A 22,686-nucleotide genomic window follows, 5' to 3' on the forward strand; every position below is an offset into this window, starting at 1 on the left:
TTCTTCATAGATAAATGACTGCTTTGCCTTTATGAGAATACATATTAAGTGAAGTGTTGTAGTTCTTTACCTTCACGTTAATTTCCCATGCCCCAGAGCCATTTTTATAAGCTTGGCGTTTCCCAGCCCTGTTTTTCTCTTTACCTCAAAGAGTATTATCAGACCTTTGTAATCTGTTCATAGATATACACTTTAATTGCTTTCCAAAAGCCAACTTGACACAGACTTGTATGTCCTCATGTTTCTTATCAAGATTGCTCAGGAGTATGCAAAACTTCTAAAAGACGGCCAAGAAACAAATCACCTCTCCCCCTCATCGTCCGGGGATTTAATAAAACTGTGGAAAAAAAACGGATTTTCCCTTTAGTTTCTGCAACAGTCACCTTTTCTCCCCACTTCTGAGCCTGACTATGCTTAAATCTGAATTTTACCTTTTCTCTTTTACATCTTTAAAAGAACTGAAGTTTAAGGAGATAAAAGTGGAACACAGAAAATGAACCTTACTCTACAAAAGAAACAGTATAAATGATCAAACAGCTATCTTCGCATTAATAACTGCAAACAAACCAGAATATTGATACTGAGCACTTACCTCGTAATGCTCATACTCATTTACATCAAACACATTGAAATCCAGGAAACCATACCGCAAAGCCTAAAATTCAGAATACAGCCTTTAAACAAAGATAACATCCTCTCACTGAGGACAGTTCAACACTCCTTTAGGTTACTGAAAACCCCTACTACCTCTTCTACTGTTTGCAGTTCTTATCTGCAAAAATAAGGATCAACTCAGTCTTGGTTCAAAATAGATTTGTGAATTTTAATAAAAGTGAGGGTAAAGAAGAAAGCCCACTCTTTTTCTGTTTTCAACTAACCACTAGAAAACTCTACACTACAGAAATATTAACTCTTCTTACTCCTGCTAGCAGTACAGAGTGCCAAAGAGAAAAATAGTTGGCAAAAAAATAACTACTTAAATTACCAGTATATTCTAAACTCTGCTCTCAAGGATTACAAATATTTTTGGTGCATGAAAGCTATTCTCTGTCATTACAATTCTAATATCTTCACTGATTTTAAATTGGCTAAAAATTGAGTCTGTTTACAATCCTTAGCAGACTTCAGGCCAGTCCTTGATGCTCAGTCATTATCTACAGGCATTAAGTTTAGATTTTTATACTGTACTAAATATTTGGGTAACTGGCTGTTTATCCACTTTTTAAGTGAGAAAGCACAAACACAAAAAATCCCATATCCCCGGCTATTTTAAATACCACTTCCTAATCTCCTCTTTTGCTGCACAACCTTCTGGCGTTTTTCTTGCTGCTCACCGGTACTGACAAGAATACCAATTCACCACTCTTGGCAGATGAGCAGCCAATGTCAGAACATCCAAAAAACCTGCAAACCACAAAGCTGCAGTGGGCTGGCTTAGTCAGTAGCAACACCAGTATTTGACAGAGATGCCCATTAAAAAAAAAAAAAAAAGGTAGGGTGGAGAGCTACAGAATTCCCCATTTTACTGCTTGTGCACACTAAGAAGAACGAAGAATGGACAGAAAATTCCTCGGTCCTTAAACGCCACGTTACTTCACCACTGTGTTGCAATAAGACACCAGATGATGACAATTTGTATTTAAAAAAAAAAAAAACAAAAAACAAGCACCTGCCTCCTACCATTTGTTTTATTTGTATTACCACAGCAAAACTAGAAGTCATTAGCTGCAAATGCCTAAAAGGCATCACTAAGCTATGCACAACTTCTTTCAAAGGGAGTATTCAGCCTGAAAACGCAAGGCCAGAGGGCCATTTGATAAATCTGTCAGGCAACATTTAGTGTTTAGAGGTGCAAATTACTGTCTTGAAAAGATTACTTAAACACAAATCAAAATTTCTTATTTAAAAACTCTAGTTGATTATATATCAGTCAACTGCTACAGATGCCATATCTAGTTTTGTTACAATGCAATAATATCTAAGCTAGGCAACAATTGGAAATCTGCTACTAAACTGCTTTAACTGGCTCCTAGCTTCCTAAGCTGCTTTTTTTCCAGGACCATATTTAGCTGACCTTTTGCCATAGTAAAAATATTGTTTTACTGACCTTGTTTATTGCATGAAAACAATCCAGCAATGTTAGATGAAAACTGCAAGTACCAAATGAAGCATCCCTGTAACACATGTGTTTTCATGAACATGTATTTTCATGACCAAAATCATTCCCGTTTGAATCCAAGTCAAAGCAGTTAAAGTTACTTCTCAAAAAACAACTTTAAAAGAGGATTACTTCAAGACAATTACAACAAAATAATTACATCAGATGATTATTTCCCCCATCTTGCAGCTTATAATAATAACAAAACATAATATAGATTATGCTAACAGATGATCCCAGACCAAGGTTACTCCAGTTATACTTTTCAGTAAAACTGACATGTTCAGCTGTTAATGTTAAAAAAGGACAGGTATATTAAAAAAAAAAAAAAAATCACAAAAACTCCCCATGGTAAAAACTAATGCCAAAATGAACATCATGTTCTGATAGACACTCTTAAACACTTTCTTTGGAAGTACACTCAAAAAACAGTTTTCATCCTTCTAACTGTAATATACTGTAAGATTTTCCCTCTACTTAAAATAAAAAATACTGTGCAGACGCATTATATATCTACGTGAACAGCATCTTAGTAAACTGTCAAGATGCACATTTGTGTAGATATATTAAGACAGAGAAGTGTAACACAGTTTATGTATAAACATGAAAGATTTTTTCGTTGAAGTCCTTTCAACTACTACTTTTTAAATCCTCTTGATTCTAGAATAGCATGTTCTTAGTACCGTTATTAGTAGATTCCATAAGCACTGTAGAATAAGCTTTCTCTACAGAAATATTATAGCCAAATTAAAAAAAGAATTGAAAATTAAACTGTGAATCTACAAAGAATATTTTGTTTTCGCAGAACACCTAGTTCTAAGATTTTACAGCTACAGTCATTAATTTGACATAAAGTAAAAAAATTTATAAACAAATATATACACACACACACACATATATATATATATATATATATATACACGCACACATACCATTATGTTCAAATTTAAACTCACACAAGGATGTACTTCTGAAGTACCTGAATGGCTACTTCTACACTTTTTTTGTATCCTTCTCCTCCCTAATGAATCAGAGTGAAGTGGAAAAAAATCAGCAGGAGAAGGAAATAATAGAATCCCATTCAGGAAACTGATAAAAGAAATTCTTTGCATCCCACTAACAAAAAATTTCCTGTTTATAATGACCAGAAGTAGAAACTATCTGATTAACCCTTTATTATTCTATGCTAAGGTATGTTTTTTTGCAGAGATGAATATGACCTGAAAGGAACAGGGTCCAGAGTAACATCCCAGTTCACCATTCTTTTACTCAGAATTCCTCTGTTTGCACCAGGTTTAAGTGCACTAGTAGATCAAAGAAAATGGTAAAGTTCCCAGACACTTGGTAGGCGATGTCATACTGTATTCTTTATCCTAGAGGCTGGACATATCTGTGCTTTCTTCACAAGTCAGCTCTCCATAATTCCTATTATATAACACCTCTTTGCATTTCTTTCAGTAGTGCTCTTGAAGAGATGATGGTCTGAGGTTTCAGGTAGGGTTTACACAGAGAGCTAAAAGCTACTCTTTGCCCCTCCTACACACTCCTATACAATCTTTAGGAACAAACTTTACAGGTCTCCTTAAGGAGCATTTATGTTCTTCTTTGAATTTAAAAAAAAGGAATTAAAAAGAAAGAGACGAAATTGGGATGAGGAAAATGTGCAAACAAAGAGAGGTAGGTGCTTCTACACGGTGGTGGCTGGCACTGTGGTGGGGTGGGCAGTGGGGGAGGAAACTCAGAATACCAAAAGCCCAGCTCTTGGCAAGGCAGCTGGAAAACATAAACAAGCAAGGACAGAGTTAATCACCCCATAACAACATATTTGGACAGCTGACTTGCCTTCTGAAAAGCTTTTTGGACATTCTTTTCTGAAAACTGTGGCTGCCAATGGAATGTTAGTTTGCTCCAACTTTTAGAAACTCTTGTTAGAAAGTTGTTCCTCTGCAGGATGGATCAACCGTATTTGCTACATAAAGCAGCACAGTAGGTACCATAATGAGAAGTCTGTGGTCTGTAACAGCTATGATTACATTCCATCAGGGTCAAGCAGCCACAAAGCAATGGTTGTGCACTTTTGCTTGTTGGTAAAAAGAAATGCTTTGAAGTTGCACTAAATCATAGGATGTTAGCTAGCACTCTTTATGCACCAAATAGTGTTTTAGATTGCTTCATGTATTCAGCAAGTGGGGAAAAAAAAATGGAGTGCTAATTGTTTTACAAGCCATCTGTGATGACTGGCAGATATTTTGATATGTTTATCTACTGGCACAAATATAGATTGTCAAGTGAGAAACAACGTAGATTAAAAATATAGATTAAAAAGCTCAACAAGACTATATACAAAGCAGTGTAGCTACTTCAGCTCCTGCTTGTCTGTCAGTACACTTCAGTGCTGGCTGCCAACACCCCATTCAGCAGTCTCTACTCATAGCTCAGGCAGTGAATGTGTCACGTGTTAAAATGTTAGCAAAAAAACCCTATCTCAGGACTGTAAACGCTATACTATTCTTCAAAAATCAAGCTACAGAAAGTTCTAACATCTTTGTATTTACCTGAAGGGAAGATATGAAATGTTTCCAGCCAATAAAAGCCTGTACACATCCTCTGGAGATTCTCTCAGGTATATTATCTATTTTTGTGAGAAAAAGACAAAGAAAACATTTTAATGGTTATTTTAAGATTGATATGAATACTTTCAAGTTACTTGTTTACTACAGAAGGCATAATTAAATATTGCAGACAGCTCAAAAGTGCTAGAAAAGAGTGGCATTAAGAATGAAAGAATGTTAAGTGTGCAACATAAAACTAAAATAAAGCAAAACAATATAAAATACTGCTCAAGCTATAGATGCATTTATTTTTATATTAAATCTATAGATTTCCCCAGGCTTTGTTCAGCTTTAGGCTACAGTGAAAAAGCCTATGTCACTCTAGGTTCTTCTATATTTTTACTGCAACCTGGCTGGACAATTTTGGTAGATTTTTTTTTTTTTAATTATGCTTTTAAGATGTAATTCAAAGTACAAAAACCCTCAAATATTCCAGCAAAACTGGAATTAGCCTGTCTATAAATCCAGATGCCATAAAGTGAAAAAGAAATCTGTAGCTTAAGAAGGAAAATCCTAAGAATATACTGAAGCAACGTACTGTAAACACTAAATACCAAGCTTTCTACTGTTAAAAACATTCAAGAAAATGTACCAGATTCACAAAAGATCAAATCCCAATACCTGCCTGGTCTTCCCTCACCACATGACTGATCTGTCTTTGAAAGCCTCTAACACTAAGCTCGCTCTTTACACAGATCATGTCTTCCAAAATTATCTGGTCCATACCATCAAACACAATCACCAGCATGGCCAAAAGAGAGCAACTGTTAAAAACAAGCTGTTGGCAATAGGTCAACATTCAGTAATTTAAAGTTTTTACTTTTTTCCTTAAAACTGCATTAACTAAGCATTAAAATACTCCAAGAAGTTTTTTTTTTTTATTATAGGAAATGTAAATAATTTACAGGACTTTATCAATTACTTAAAAAAAACCTCTAAGAAAAAAAAGTAAGAATCTAATGAGTATTTAATAAACCATCTCCAAAAATTTAAGTCTGGCATAATTGCTTTTTGTTGGTTTTGCCGTTTTTTTCTTTTAAAAGTTAGCATTGCCTTCCAAATTTCTGTTACGCTGCTGCAAAACTAGCTTGAACAAATGGTTTAACATACCTTTAATATCCTCTCTACACACATGCACACGCATTCTTGTGGAGTGAGAATGGGAGGTGAAACAGATGTTGCCAAAGAGGAAAAAAAAGCTTGAGATATATCCCCAGCAAAGGGCTAAACACACATGGAAACGGGTGACTCTCTGCTTGTCCTCCGATTTGTTTACCATGTTAAGTATTTTTTGAGTATTCTTCCTGTGCAACTAGCAAAACCAAAGAAAAATCCACTGTTTTAAGTAGTTAAGTAATGACAACTGCATGCTTTTTGCATGCATTTGTTTTCATTAGGGTGAGGTTGGTGGGTTTTGCATTTATAATCACAAGCATAAACCCAGAATTAAAAAAGAGACTAAAAAGCCAAACTATCATTCAAGAGTTATTCTTCAGGTGCCTTAGTTCAGCTTTTAATTATATTTTGCAGTCATAAACTATATACAAGTCATTGCATAAAACCGGACTTAAACGTTATGTTCCAAGAAACTTCAGATTGTGTGCTTTGATACAGTGATACTTTGCATCTGGCAGCACAATGCACACAGATTGCCAGCAACCTTATAAACACAGCACTGCTTGCCTATCAGAGTGGAGGGGAAGCCCCGCCCCAGAAAAACTTACAAATCAGAGATGCAAAACAGCACCAGAAAATGGAAGAGACTGTAGTTAAACAGCAGAAATAGAGTTTGCATGCAGAAATGAGTCACCCAGAAAAACAGTTGCGATTCACTGCTGTAAGGTATGGTACTACTGGCAGTACTACTTGTACTACAGACAAATATAAATGCAGCTAATAGAAGCTAATCCTGTAGACATATGTGGCTCAGAAAGGGTAAGGACTCCCACACCTCAGCGGAGCTCTCAGAAGCTTCTTGAACCAAAGAAGCTTCAATAGCAAAAGTGTTTGTCTGCAACAGCAACAACAGCAAGAGTAGTTTTTGCCACAAGTGTTGCGGCAAATAGCATTACATCATATTGAAACATATTAGTTCTTAAGCACAGAACCAACTTAAGAAATGACCTAAGTAATGAAGTTGCAGAAACACTGTTTGAACATACCTGTGAATGAGCGCGGATATACTTAACATAGTTATATGAACACTCAGCTACAGATGAGGACACTTTAAGCCAACATGATTTCTGGCGCAAAGATCTCTAAGCACTGGAATGTTTAACATCATTTAGTACGTACAGAAAACACACTTCAAGGATATAGCATTTTTCAGCGTGGACAAGCTCAAAGGAACTAGTACCAAGCAAAAATGGAAAGTACTTGCAGTACATCTGAAGCAACATATAGTACATTCACTGAAGAAGGAGGCTCTTCAATGGAGTTGGATTTCTCAGAACCTTTTGAAACAAGAGAGATCCTGTGGTATTTCAGTCATGACACTGTTACACACCTAAGATATGATGTGTGAATAACTGCAGAGACAGGAGTAGATAAAATGGTCATATGGGGTTTTCAGTGAAAAATGGCTTGCAAAAAACTGGCTAGCATGAGGTTATCTGGACATCTGGGATGGTCTGGAGTCCTTCAAAAGGGAAGAATGGCATTCAGTTTTTACAGAGAATGTGAAAGACCATAAACTAATACTCAGTTCACAAGGAAAATATCTTGGCAGTAACATAACGCAGGAAGCTGCAACAGTTGAAATGAAGACATCAGTTCTGGCACTGTTTCAAAGCACAAGAGAACACCCAATGCGAGATCTTGGATGGGTGCGAGGCTGGAGGAAGCCTGGGCCTGGGTAAGCAGGTCCAGTTGCCTACAAACAGGTGACACTGAAACTGTGACAGAAGGAGCTGCAAAGCCCAGGGGAGCAACAGAAGCAAAGGCAGCAGAGACCACATCCACATTAGGAAATAGCATGCACCAACAGAAACAGACCTGTAGACCAGGAGCTGGTCCTGAAGATTTGACACCTCGCCCTACGCTTTCAAGGGTTTTAACTGCAGACTAGTTCTAGTCGTTCCAGCAGACTGAATACCTGCTAGCTGCTGGAGCGCTCTCAGACTGCTCTGTGAGGTGACCCAGAGTGTGCTGAGCAGAGCTAAGGAAAGACACACTTCAAAAAACATATTCCTGACCAAAATTAAAACTATACTGTAGACTCACTGAGAAATATCTAATAGCATGAGGTCAGAGTGGCAGCTAATGTTCCTGACCAGGAGGAGGTCACTAAAGCTTTCAAAGAGAATAATTTTACTGGAGTGATGTGGGTGACCAAATCCAGGGATTAGGAAAAGCCAATGAAGGGGAGCTAGAAAGCAAAAAGGCTCAGAGAGACCTGCAGTAGTAGCAAGTGGAGGAAATAAGGACTTTCTAATGCAGTAAGTAGAAGCCAAGTTTCAAAACAGAATGGAAGTACTGAGCTGATGAACAGCAAAACCAAGACATTTCATGATATACTTCTGAATTCATGAGATGTATGTGCGTGGGGGGGCAAAGCTTTAGAATTTAAAATATACAAGAGTTGGAATCACTTCGGTGAGATACATACACACAGGCATGCACACAGAGAGAGAGAAAGAGACTCTGAAAATCCTTTACAAATCCTTTACTTAGGGACCTTCCAGAAAAATTTTTACAAGAGGGAACTGACATCTTTCAAACAAAATACTGTATTGTTTCATCACCCTGTATAATCACTTGTGTACCAACTCTTTAGAAATGTCTTTATGCACACACAAACAATTCCTGCTGAGCTCAAAATATAGCCATAAATTTAAAATTAGCAGTTGAACCATTAACATACTGCTAATCATCCTTTTCATTTAGGACATCTGTTTCTAATTAAGAGATTGCATGCAGCTCTGTGAATGGTCAAGAACCATCCAAGCATTGAGTACCGGGAAAGGTGCACTCAGGAACTGCTCCCTGCCAACATAAGCATGCAGTCCAACAGCCGCTATAATGTTCACTGAATTAAATAGAAGGGCTTGCAAGACTGAACTACCTAGTCCTTCTTTCTGAGCATTTAAAATCAACTGCGTAATGAGAGTTCTTTCAGCAGGCTGTGTCATTGCCTAGTTCTTATTAGTGTTTCAAAACAGCCCTACTTTAAACAGAGGTTTCCTTGATTAGCGGTAGAACCATGAAAATAATATTCACAATCAGAGGAAAAAGTACTCTTGGCAGAAAAGGAAAGGAAGCTCCAGCTTAAAAAGGCACCTTCGTCAATATATGGCATTACTAAGTGAAATAGCAATACTGCAGGCCAGGCAAAATATGTTTGATAATGTTCTTTGATATCACTTGTTGCTTTTTCAGGAAAATTAAATCTGAAATTTAAATATACTAACCTGTTAACAACTATATCAACGCAAGCCTGGACATAAAACTTTGAATTCCCATTCATAAAGTGCTTGGTGTAATCAAATTTGTTTTCCTGACCATCCTAACTGCAAAATCTAATTAAGGTTGCTAACAAAATCATGCTTTTTGCTAAACATATTGCCTTAAAATCAATACAAGCATACTTCATGTGATACAACTGTTTAAATATCACCTAAAATAATCTCAAAAGCTGTAAGCTGCAAATAAACACAAACCCATTCTGAACAAATACGGTAAGTCCTTTATGATGTCGACCAGGCTCAAACATAAGCTCACATACATGCATAATTTTACTGTAAGTTCACAGTATTAAATATTTTATTTCATTAAGGCTCCATTGAATATACTAGTCGTTAACAAATTGCATTTTTCTGACAAAATTCCTTATAAGACAAGGTTAAAAACAGCAAAATTAAACTAGAAACACATTAAAACAAAAAAGCCTCCTGTATAAACTTGTGTGGTGACCTAAAGAAACACACAAGTGGCCAAATGTCCCTTTATTAAAGTAAACAGTCAGAAGTTAATACAAGTGGCAGAGAGGGAATGACTGCTTGCCTCTAGCAACTCTCTTTGTTCATCATAAGCAGAAGGACTTTTCAAATAGTAGAGGGAAAGGAGGCATAAAAATCCCTATTAGCTGGGAACAGACCAGGCTGGGCACACTGGGAGTGCTGCATGACAGTTAAGAAAGGAAGCTGGTACTACAGTGAGGGAACCCCAGAGAGCAACCCTTCTTCTACTCTGGAGACAAGGAGTCTGGTAAGAACATGTTGAGGAAGAACCTGGCAGAAATAGCAGCAAAAACTGCCATCATGAAGGCTAATCACGATTTCCAAAACACAATTCCGAGGCGGTAGCTCTTTTAGAGAACATTAGTACAGAGAAAGACAAAAGACTTGAGGCAACTTTTCTTAAATGAAAAGCAGGTACTTCTTTCTCCATCTCCTCTCTGCCACTCACTTCTCAGGCACTTTTTCAAGCCCTTTGCCAAAACGTAGCTGAGGGTAAACATAGTTTACCCACTTCTAATTTGAGCACTGCAGCATTTACCCACTTGCTGTTACTCCGCTTGGACCACAAAACAGGCAGGTTTACCTACTTTCCCACTGCTTAGCCAGAGCTAATTCTCCAATAGCCACTATAAGAGCAGAGCAGTTCAATACTGATACTAATCGATTCCGCAGCTTCCAACTTCTACTGAACGACAGGCCACACCTGGCAAGGACACTAACAAATTGAAAAGGCAAAAACAGTACTATGGATCAGAACAGATGAAGGAAACGCTGCTTACCCTGAAGAAAGAAGATGAGAAAATAGACAAAGTACAGAGATGAGTCCTGGAGAAGGTGACCTGAATTACAGCAGTTCATGGGGAGGTACCCACGGAGGGTCGCCCTCCAAGTACATAATTAGTGCCAGGCCTGAGAAAAGAAACACTGTTACTAAGTTAATGCAGTGAAGGGGAGAGGGGGAGCTTGGGAATTGGGTGGACAGGGCACAGAGGGTACATTTTCTTTCTTAATATAGAAGGAGCAACGATGGAAGAAGCAGACTTTCCTCACCCACAGCCAAGTCCTGGCGAGAATCAAGAGAGGCCACTGTAGAGATCAACTCAGAAGATCACTGCTGCTTTGGTAGAGTGGCAAGGCCTGAACAGTGCAGACAGCTTCCAAGGAAAAGCAATTCTTCTTTAAAAGGTGAAGAACAAAGGTTTTCTTTCCCCTCCCTCCTCTCCCCGCCACCTCCCAAATAAAGTATAGACATTCACCCCCCACACACTGAATTTTAGGTACCCTTTGCGTGGCTGAACATGCCAAATTTATCCTAATCTTCCCAGAATAATATTATTCCCATTATGCATTATTTTGTTATCTGTAAAAATTAAACAAAATACAGTATTAAAATAGATGCAAGATGAACGATAAAGGGATTAAGGTCTAAACTGTTAAGATTCACTCTAAAATTCTTATTGTGGTATAAAACTACATATATAACAATGTGTTTAAAACTTTGTTCTTCATCTTTAAGGCCATTTAATATTGAAGAACCCTGTAGCTTTAGTTAGACTGTGCTGGCACATCAAAGTACACCTGGAAGGAAGCAGTAGTTGCAGGAGGAAGAAAGGAGTGTGTAGCCTGGATGGCCCCTTCAGAAACTATCTCCACTAAAGAGGAAGGAAAGACAAGTTAGATGATGGGGTCAGAGGGAACAATAAAACACACCAACTGTGAAGAAAAGACTGAGAACAGACTTTGCTTGTAAACCAGAACACTAACAGCTGCCCTTACACTTCACCACAGTTAATGAAGACTTTCATAATTGCTTCAGTAGTCAAAATTAGCATATCCCCACATGATATGTATATGTATATATACATAACGTATATGTGCACACACATATAAACAAAAGGGGTCAAATGATAAGTCTTGCTGATATATTCCAATTTGTTTAAGCAGGACTTAACACCTGATTAAGACTGCACAGGAATGCAACTGTAAGGTCAACCAGCCTATAAAATGACAGACTTGCAAGTTGCTAGCATAATAACGCTGAGTGCTTGCTCTTAGAGACATAGGTTGCAGAGGAGAACTTGTTATATTCACTTCGTTATAGATTAATGTAGCTATGTGTTAAAGTATGTTTGCATTTAAAACAAACAAACAAAAAAAATCAAAGCGCGCACATGCTGTGCTTGCGCCATTCCTGCAAGCCGGCAGTCTGTTATTCCTAACAAGCAACTTAACGCATCTGCAGCAAAGGCATAACTTGCCTCCAAAATTAGGCTTTAGTCGTTGAAGGCCTTACAAGACACACACAGACAACCACTATATTATGGGTAGCTTGGTGGATGCTACTTCCCATTTCTAGTTTCCTCATCTTCCCACCTGAGTACTTCTTATCCAACGTGATGCACTGTCACACGCTTACCTCTATAGGTAAGCCATAGAAGTGGGAACCCACTTGGAAGTGCAAAACAACAAAAACAAAAACCCAAAATTCAACTCACAGAATACACAATACAATGACAACTGACCACGTAAACAGCAAGAGATCAGAAATCAGAAATTAAATTATGATCTTCACTTCAAACACCAAATAGTATTACCAACAGGTCCATGGTGCGATAAACTAAAGTTACAGAAAAGCTTCCTGAAGTTTTTGACCAATAGCTAAACAGATCATCCTTCATCAGAAAGCAAAGCTTTATCATTGCAATTGAAGAAGTAATTGGATGCTTAAACCTATTTAGAACAGGAAAAGCCTTAATACATTTCCTTTCAATAAGGAAATATGACTGTAGACATACATGTATCATACATCCTAAACATATCTTACGCCATTCCTCACCACTTGAAGTACAACCAAAATCTCCCTGCAGAAAGAGGAAACGTTGGATGTGTATGCCTGAACACTTTAAAAATGCCTGCTGTAATTAAGCACAACTCTTCATGAAAGATGATCAAAAGGTGCAGGAAAAAAAAAGTATGCCTCGGGGTAGGCAGAATTTTTCTTCTCTGATCTTCCTTCACTGGAATACCTCCCACACCAACCCATGAAGAAATTATATACTACCTTATAGGAAAAGCAGAACCAAACCCTGAGTTTCACACCACCATAAACCATCATATTAATCTAAGACATTAGGTCTATCCAAGGATTCCTTCCATCTGCTTTCTGTTAATGCAACATGGCAGGGCTACTGAACAATCACAAATAAAGTTAGAGATTTTGTTCATTTTTAGGGTAGTCAACCATAATATTTTCAAATCAGACAGTTACTAGTTAATTACTTCTGTATTGCTGATGCTGCTCCAAAAGGCAGATGCTGGGCTGCACAGCAATACTACACATGTTCAGAACAAAAGTCTGGGCAAGAACAAAAGCAACGTCCATCCAAACGGACGTTTCAGTTAATAACTGAAACCAATGCACCCTAATTTTCTGGGTCTATAATACAACCAAGTCACTTTGAAAAACTAGTTTTCCTAAAAGCTACAGCTCTTGGTTAACATAAAGCCTCAACTGCAAACGAATTTAGTAACTAAGAATGCAAGGGTCAACAGTAACATTCCTAAAGCTTTTGTGTGCTTCACATAGAACACTGACACATTTTAAAGTCAAGTTCTTTATTTATAAGTACTCTGGAAAATGGACAACAGAGAAAACCCTGGGGAGCAGGAAATGGAACTCCTGCCATAATGTAAAGAAGCAGCAAGGAGACCGCTAGCATCACACTGAGTACTGCACAGCCTTGCAGCCAATAAAAAGGAATGACCTAAGGCTACATGAACTCTGACCCCTCAAATCTCCAACATAAGAAGCAGCACAGGTTCTCTCTTCACTTTCTTAATAAGCGAACAAGAGAAAGACATGGTCACAACACAGGCATGGTACAAGTCAAAGCAAAAAATGAATATTGGACATCACATTTTTCCTTCTTAAGCACTAAGCGTTTTGTTCTGACATTCCCCTTTGGTTGCACCAAACACTGATTTTTTTAGAGGTAGTTATGATAAAAAGCAAGTCATTTTTTCCCCTCCAACATCATGGCTCTGACCCAGGACAATTTCAGCCACCTTGCACGTTCCCAGGCTTTATACAGGCTCTGTGCCTTTCACACATGATCTCGCTCCTCCTCCTAGGTTAATTGAAGAGATCACCTCACATTAGAAAAGAAGAAACTGGAGAATAAAAGGCATGTTTCAAAGTGCACACAATAGGAAATGATACACCATATTTTGTGCAAGATAACATTTCTCTATTTGAAAAAGAAAAACAGAGAGTGTGGGGGGGGGGGAGGAAAAACATCAAGAAACAGTCTTTTTTTCTAAATGAAAACATTCAAAAAGATTATTTTTCCCCCAGCAGTGCTCTTATTTCTCTAGAAGGATTAAAATGGCTAAAGAGCACAGATTGCAATGGAGGGGGGCGGGGGGGAAACAAAGCCCCATCTACTCATACCTGCTAAACTTTAAGAAGTGTCTTAGAATGTGGTACCTTATTATAAAATACATTTGCAGGAAGATTTTTTAAGGCAAAAAAACCCCTTCTATCTTGATATTTTAAAATTGAACATGAAAAAATGAAAACATTTAGCATGCTGATGTAACAGTAAAAATTTAAATACTTACTGCGTAAGAGCCTATGAGGAATGCAGCATTTGCTTGTTTTTTCTGATCAAAGCCAGTATAATGAATTATTTTCTTCCTTATCAATGATAATGACTGTATTGAGAAATGAACAGCAATATTGTAATTTTGCAGTTTAGAATTTTTATGCCTTCTTTTACAAAATCAGAGAAATGTTAGGCTGGGGACAATTTACTCTCAACCATATGTGCAGAGTGCACCAGGTAGGCTAATCTCTCAATAGCTTCCAAAGAGTCTATTGGATCTCTAGTTAGATTATTTCAGTACTTCCACTAGCACCCAGCCTAAATCATATTTGATGTAAATTACACTGATTTCTTTTTTCCTCTTTGGATACATTCAACGTTTCTCACTTCTATTCCTAAGTAACAGATATGTGTTTATGAGAAGTATATACTACATGGCATTCTTAAAAACATCACAGACATGTTAAAGTCTTAACTAGTTTTGAAAATATAATTTAGACTTTTTTTATTTTTAGAGAAATACTGACTCTCCATAAATTAGTCTTCTACTAATAGTTGTTTCTAAAATATGACTTGAACAGAAACATTGGAAAATACAGGATTATATTAAAATACTTTGAAAATATTTCTAAACCTTATCAGAAATAACTTCTCAAAATTTCACCTCAGTGCTTGCCATATAGTTTCTCTAACTTACAAAGGGAGTGAAACAGCCCTGTTAATAGAAAGGACAACGACACCTATGATGGAAGCAAAATCCTAACTTGCCCTTACGACAAATTTCAATATGCCTGAAGCTGTACGCTTCAAATGATCAGCTGTGAATCTACCATAAAAGATCACTATTTAAATAACAATGTTACTTCCTCAGTTATTCAAGGCACTCAAGACAAATAAACCCTAGATAACTAGCAGCAATAGGCTCTCATCAATCTTAACATACCTCTGAAATATCACAACCCAGCATATTCAAAAGAATTATAATATAGCCTTGTGTTGCTTCAGAGTACCTTCTTAACAAAAATCAAATAATCTCGTCTCAGACAAATTTGTTCCTAATGCCACAGGCACAAAATGGATCTGAATCATGCAAACTAGAACCAGGAATATACATGAAGGAATGGAGAGAGGAAAAAAACAACAAAACAAAACAAAACAAAAAAGAGAGATTTCTCTGTTAAGCTATAATGTTTCGCATACTTCTCAATTTTCACAGTTCAGTGGCTGTTTCAAGATCTAAGCACTCTGGAAGAGGCAAACTGTGATTCACATTAACGCTAATAAGCTTTTTTATCTGCCTAACAGGTTTTGTACTCCAGCTTCTGCTAGAGGTCAACTAACTTGCAGTGGTTCATTTTCATTAATATAGGAACTCCCTGTTTTAAAGACACTATGCTCTACCAAGAGTCCAATCCTGAAGATTACTGAGCACCCCTCACAGATGCTAACCTTCAATTCCTGTAGTGGGAGTGTAACAGTCTGTTTCAGGACCACGTTGTAAATGCTATCATTTGAAGATCAAATGTTTGCTTCTTACACATGTGATACCAGGACCAGAAGAGAAACCTTAGTCAAACACAAGCCGTCTCAAATAAAAATAAAAATACATTGCATTGTACCCTCAAGCTCACTAAATATTGGCAGATCACCATGGAGACTAAATTCCAGAGGAGAGAAGCTTTACATTCAAAGAAGTCTGTACCCACTTAGTAGAGGAGTACTTCTATCTTCCAGCAGCTTAATATCCTTAACTGCCATGATGGTGCAACTTGCATCTTAAAAGCAAGCAGTTTTCCTCTCCTGAGTCTCCTCCTCCCTAAATGCCCCTTCAAAAAGTTCAACATGCACATTCAAAAATTAGCTTGATGAGGAACCCAGGCAAGCCCTTGAACAAAAAAATTCTGGCCCATTTGTTTTCTTCTTTAAAAAGGCAAGAATATTGTATAATAATAATAAAAAACTGTTACCTTTAATTTCTTATTCAGCTTGCAGCAGTATCTGTAGACCATTGCCAGATTGAGCGGTCCAAAATCTGCATAGAAACTTGTAGGAAAAAGGGGAAAAATTGTTTGTCCGTGAACTCTGTAAATGCCTTCTTTTTTTAAAGTGAATGTACTAAGCAAGGAGTAATAACACATACATACCTGATTCTAAATACAAGACTGCCTTCTTGCATTCATACTATTTTACTGGAGGAAACAGTTTTGTCATCTTTCAATAGAAACTAAAAGAGAGACTTTTTTCTTTGTTTTCCACACAAAACCACTCAAAAACTAACTAGAATACTCAAGGCTTGAAAAGTTCTCAGTAAAACATCACTCGGTGGCACCAGGTCAGAAACTATTTTGAGAACTATCTGAAAGCCTGACTTTAGAAGGCAATTAATAGTATCTCATAAACAAGGAAATAAATTTGTATACACATATGCAGTGTTCCTGGTACACTCTGTGGTAAAACACCGCAATGAAATAAAGACACAATACCCAGTACCGCTAGAGAAATGTGAATATAGACAGCAAAGGTTCATTCACTCATGAATTTCATTGTATTTCAACTCTGAAATGAATTTAAAAAACAGTATGTCCTTGGTCAAACATGTTTCAAGTATTAGTAGCATTTACGATTATATATAAAGGCATATGCTATTCACTAAGGAGAAATACATCCTTCCTTGGCTCATAAAAGCTTGTAATAAGTTTGACGTTTTTTTCTCTCAAGCTAGGATGCTTCGACATTCCACCTTACACTTGAACAACGGAAGACATCCCCGTTAGCTCAGTACTGCAAGACACACTTCTGCGCAGGTATTGCTGCAACCCATCCCAGTATCTTCTAACAAGAACTGTTACAATGAGAGCTTCTGCTTTGAAAAGATTCCTGAGAAATTCTGATGGGAAGCCAATAAAACATTCTAAGAGGTATAAAACATTATGGCAGATAAGTTTGGGAGGACAGAACTTCTATAATGAATTCTATAATCGGAATGATGCATTTCCCTCAGATACACTTGAAAACAGAACGTCAGTTAGAGTGGTTCCTCATTACTATTGTTCTGACTAATAAAATGACAGTACTTACTTCTCATATACAAGTTCATCATCTATGCAGAAATAATGGGTATTTGCAGCTCCACTCTTTGGTTTTTGGCAGAGAATTGCAAAATGAAGGCGATCTGAAATGCAAGAGAATTTAAATCTTTTACAAACATCATATTTTTATGCAGAAAGTCTGAAGTATTGCTCTCAGCAAAACAACTTTATATGGTATAAAATGAACCACATTTTCCTTTAACTATTACCGAGTTAGATGTTGTTATTTCTCAGGTGCTAGGTAACGAGACACACAAAGATTGAGACTTTTTGTTTAGAAGTGGTTCCTGTAATCCACGGCTCTTTAGTATTCTTTGCCAAACAAAGCATTCCCAGGAAAGCTGCCTGTTTGAAGACTTTGAAATACAGCAGGAACCCAACTTGCATCCATGCACACAGAAGAGGCCCACCTCCTCTTGGCAACAGCCCACCACACAGCAAACCCCAGCTGTTGCAGTCCAAACACAAACCCCCTCTCCTCCACCAAACATGAAATCCCTGATATCTCCTAGCACCTCATTAAACTAAACTGTAAGCTATATTCACACTGAACTATCAGAAGCTTCCCATCTTCTGGTAAAATGATGACTTTGATGATAGCGGTGTGAAATTAAAGTTTGCAGGGGACACAGGCTTGAGGGATGAGGAGGGTTAGGAGGTGACTGCACTGATGCTTCTCGCCCCAGTTGAGTTTCCCAGACTTGGAGCAGGCTGCAGTCAGGCCCCGGCTATCTGTCACCATCTAACCCCGGCAGCCTCTTCCAGACATACACGCTGGCAGGCATCTTAGTTTTGCCCTGGTTTGTTTTGTTAGGCTGAGGGGGAAAAAAAAATGCAACTGGTACTCATATTGAAATAAATTATTTTTATGGCTGTGAGAGCTGTAGCCTCAGTGAACGTTAAATACTGACAGTGCTGCTGCTGTAAATTGCAGTGCATGTGGTAATTGGTCAATAAAAATTGAAGCCTTGCAGCACATAGCAGTACTTTTTCCTCCTGCTGAAAAAAAAAATAGCATTATAAAATATATAAAGTTCAAACCTAAAAGGATGGATTTTATTTTTTGCAAAATTAGTTGCCTGGAACAGATATATTTACTTAAACACAAAAACCTATCACCTGCATATAAATGTATACGCACCCTTTTTCATAAAGGAGAAGAACTGTAACTCCTTTCTCTGACAGCAGGGAAAAAGAAAGTCATTTTATGTCTTTAAATCAAAATCAAGTTCACTAGCAGTTAGAAACTGTTCCTTCAAAATACAACACCAAAATATACACCAAAACAGGCCCCGACCTCTATCTCAATGCTCACATTCTCAAGGCTCACCTATATATAACGGTATGGCGGGGGGTACACAGCCAACGATGACACCAGACAGCGTACATTCAGTAACTGTACATTTTTGCCGAACACCAATGTGACACAAACAGTTAACTTCCACGTTTATAGGCTAGAAGCAACCAGTGGGATGCACACTAACTCCTGAGCAAGTTATGCACCAGCTTCCCTCCCACTCTCAGAAGGAGCAAGGCACCAAACTCAGTTATTTAACTACTAGGAGTCCCATCACGTAGGCACAGTAGCTGCAGTACGTAGCTGCTTTCCCTGCTTAGGAACTTCTGTTATTTCCAGCATTTAGCCAGGCGTTTCCTAACGTCAAGCTGACAGAGTAACGCTGTGACTTCCTAAGTGGCTAAACTGGCCCATGCTGGGCAGCAAATGAGGAGGAACAAGTGCACCAGTACCCCAAGTGGAGGCAGCCTGTGTTAGGGGGAGAGTTACACAGAGAAGCAGCCTCAGAAACACGTTTTGGCTGACACGAGGCAGTGGGGGGGATCCCAGCCTCCCACACCTCCCCTGCATCTGTCCCTGCACTATTCCCTATGTCGTGCCAAGATACATTTTTGGGAACCCAGATCAGCATCTATGGCAGGTGTCCTAGTAAATTCAAAAAAATAATAAAAATAAATAAAATTCATTGCTGGTTGAGTTCCTCCTACCCTGAGGACGAGCACTAACATTTGCGTGGCAGGGAGGACTAGGGGCAGAGGAGGAAGTAAAAGAAAGAACTGAGAGGATATGATATCCAGGTACTGTGTTTAAACTGGCATTGGCAGATTAAACACATTATAGCCCCAAGCTGTAATTGCACATGACTTCTAAACTCATTTAGTGGCTAGCTGTCACCAGGTTCCCAACATGGAAAAACTCTCTTCCGATTAGTTCCCTGAACCACCTCCACGTGGGTCAGCAGTGGGAACACACAGCCAGCAGCTCTTCCTCTGCGGCATCCGTTCTTCAGACCAGTCTCATCACCGCATAGGCCTGGGCTCTTGGTGAACACATTCATACCACTGTCTGCGCAGAACAATTGCAGTACCAAAATTCATGTGCTACCCTCCTGCCTACCAGGGTCTTCACAAAAACCCTACATCACTGTAGCAAACATAAAAGCACTATAGTAAGAGTAGTCCAAAACCTTAAATACAAAAGCAAGGGAAAAAAAAAACCCAAAGAAATATGTTTGCTTAAGTCAAAGAACTAAAAGACCTTAGTGCTTTGCTCCAAAATGCAGCATTTGGATTTGGAGTAAAAGAATCACTTGTTTACTTGGGGCTCCTCAGCAAAAATAAGAATTCATGTTTTGAGCGAATAGCACATCCGCGGCCTTTTGAATTGCTGTTGGCATTATATTCAGCACTGGTATCCTTGAATCACGTTAGTTATTGCTATTCTTAACACACCTGAAAGAATTTAGCTTAGAAACTCAAGTTTAATGAATTTACATAGCTACCGCACAATAAGAGCGGAGTGTGTCAAACATCATTACCCCAACAAGCTGTCCATTTCAGTGCACTACTAACAATTGCTCCCCATTGAGTAAATGGCAAGCACCATCATTTTTAGGTGTTTCCTACTGGGAGATTTAAATACGAACTACACGGAGAAGTCTTTTCCCATAAATGTATTTACCTGTCTACTGGCTTAGCACATTTAGACAAACGATAAATTACTTGCTATGTCTGCTTTCATCTCGTTTTTGCAAACACATTCCCAGCTTTACAGTAGCCAAGGATTACTGCACTCATTTTTGAACAGGAGTAATACACACTGTGAAATGCACACTCCAGCCTTAAGTGTCTGATTGTAGGATCAGGGCTTACTACACATAATACACTGGAGCCCTGATGAATTGTTTCCAATGAGACTCCACAAAGGTTTGGACTGAAGGAGCAAGGCTTCCATTTTAATATAATTTTATGTTTCCTTGGTTTATTTTAGTTTTTTTGGTACTGCGTTTACATTTAATGTACTTAAACACTCCCAAATTCTTTCAAATTTCTGATAAAAGGTCATCTGTGAACTATCATAAACTAATAGGATTTTTCTAATCCTCTAATATAAGAATGAGATGCAGTTTACAGGCTGCTTCTGCATTGCAATTAGAAGATATGATTGCAGCAGGCTAGATACACTTCAGTTACATTTAATTTTGTTAGTCTCAAATAATGGGAGTTAAAAATACAGAAACATGGACTGGACCGCAGGCTATTAACCTCAGTAAGCATCTCAGGTGCAAAATAAGCCTGTATATCCCTAACTGAAGACTATGCTACCATAGTTTCACTGCTCCTGGTACATGAACTGGTGAAATTAAAGCTAGCACATGCATGTCTACACAAGCTATAATTTGACTGCAGCAGGCATACAGGAAGAAAAGCATTTTGCTCGTTTTTCAGATCAACAGTGTTTCGTGCAAATATCCGTGTAGAATACTGAGAGCTACCACTTCATACTAATGTTTATATAATTCTAGAGACGACACAAAATAATCTCCTTTCCTTTACTCTCAATAAGCCTGATGTTTCTGGGGATCTGCTGTACGGGCCTTTGAGAAAAAAAAATTTCAATGATTCAAGAAGCAACCAAATACTGATTAGAGGCTTACTGCAGACAAGAAGTCTGAGCAAAGACTATTTCATAAAAAGAGAAATTCTATATTCGATTGTTAAACAGATGCCTCATAAAAAATGCAGAGGAGACTAACACTACAACTGAAAACAGCTTAAGTCTGTTTTGAATTATCAGAAATGTAACCAGAGAACTTTTTTACTATTGCAGCAAAATTGCAGTGTATTTTTAAATTTAGGATTAGCACGCAGTATTTTGTTATAAGCTAGACTTAAAAGGCTCCAAGATACAAGGGAGATACAATAGAAAACATAAAAGACAGAAATGCTGTTGCAATGTCAAAATGATAAGTAAAAATACAAGCTTTTTTTTTTTTTTTTTTAGTCATTCTATCCTTGAAAAGGTTCCGTCACTCATCACCACAATATATTTCAAATTTACATCACGATATTGTTGGTAATTATAACAAAAAATTTTCTTCTGAAAAAGAAAATGAAGACACTAAAAAGTTACAGGAACTTTTTATTTAAGAGACAACTATGGAAAGTTATTTCAGGGTCGTGTCATGACTGATCAGCAATGTATTATTTTACCTATCACATATAGTCCCTATGCTACTGCTCCTGTCAGATTTACAAGACTACATCACACATGTTCAGGCACTTCCAGTGCTGGATTAGACAGTAAAATCCTTAAACTCACTTTTAAAATCTTCAGGTCAAGACTCACAAGCAAATGAGATCATTTTGATAAAAACGTAAACACAACTTTTGTGCTGAGGTAGCTGTATGATGAAAACTAACTGACAATCTTGAAAAGCTTAGTGACACTCACTAATAAAAGTGTTCCTATCATTCCCAGGAAACTTTGTTTTCTCCATAATGCAGAAGCTTTAAAGCAACAAACCAGCAATACGGAAAGAAATATTTTTCCTGTTGAAACCAATGAACTCATCAATAAATATATTAAACCAAATGCTATTTCATAACAACTCCAAACAGCAGGCAAGTAAAATGATTCTCAGTTAAAGAAAAAAAAAAAAAAAGGCATCTATGATACAATTTCGAGCACCTTTTAAGTTAGTTCTTCACTGTAAACAAAGCGGACATCCATTTAGCAGGAGGAAAAACAATCTTCAGTAAATGCCCCACTTAGAAAAAACTAATTTCAGATACAGTTTTGCCAAATTCATTTTGGAATTAACTGCAGAAAAGAGGTGAGGGAAAAATACACACTTTTTGCCCAAAGTCTGTGTGTTACAATTGCACATCTTCTTTAAAAAGTTACTTACACAATTAGGGCAAAGATAAACAGCCACAGAAAGGAAATCTTTGCAGGAAATCTTTCAA

The 22,686-nt window shown here is 37.7% G+C and overlaps 1 protein-coding gene across 20 annotated transcripts in view; it reads right to left on the reverse strand.

Moving 5' to 3' along the window:
- Positions 1-22,686, reverse strand: part of CDC14B (cell division cycle 14B) — a 45,375-nt gene that overhangs the window by 20,290 nt on the left and 2,399 nt on the right. For all 20 annotated transcript variants that reach the window (XR_011137878.1, XR_011137877.1, XR_011137876.1 and 17 more), the window contains exons 2-7: positions 17,411-17,504; positions 16,300-16,375; positions 14,349-14,441; positions 4,714-4,790; positions 2,108-2,174; positions 593-655 (exon numbers count right to left, since the gene is read on the reverse strand). Coding sequence is in view for 16 of the 20 variants with exons in the window: in XM_068928167.1 (XP_068784268.1) it covers positions 593-655; positions 2,108-2,174; positions 4,714-4,790; positions 14,349-14,441; positions 16,300-16,375; positions 17,411-17,504 (470 nt within the window). In the remaining 4 variants the exon portion in view is untranslated. The remainder of the gene's footprint in view (positions 1-592; positions 656-2,107; positions 2,175-4,713; positions 4,791-14,348; positions 14,442-16,299; positions 16,376-17,410; positions 17,505-22,686) is intronic.

Source organism: Struthio camelus, chromosome Z, assembly GCF_040807025.1.
Source record: "Struthio camelus isolate bStrCam1 chromosome Z, bStrCam1.hap1, whole genome shotgun sequence".
Classification (NCBI taxonomy): domain Eukaryota; kingdom Metazoa; phylum Chordata; class Aves; order Struthioniformes; family Struthionidae; genus Struthio; species Struthio camelus.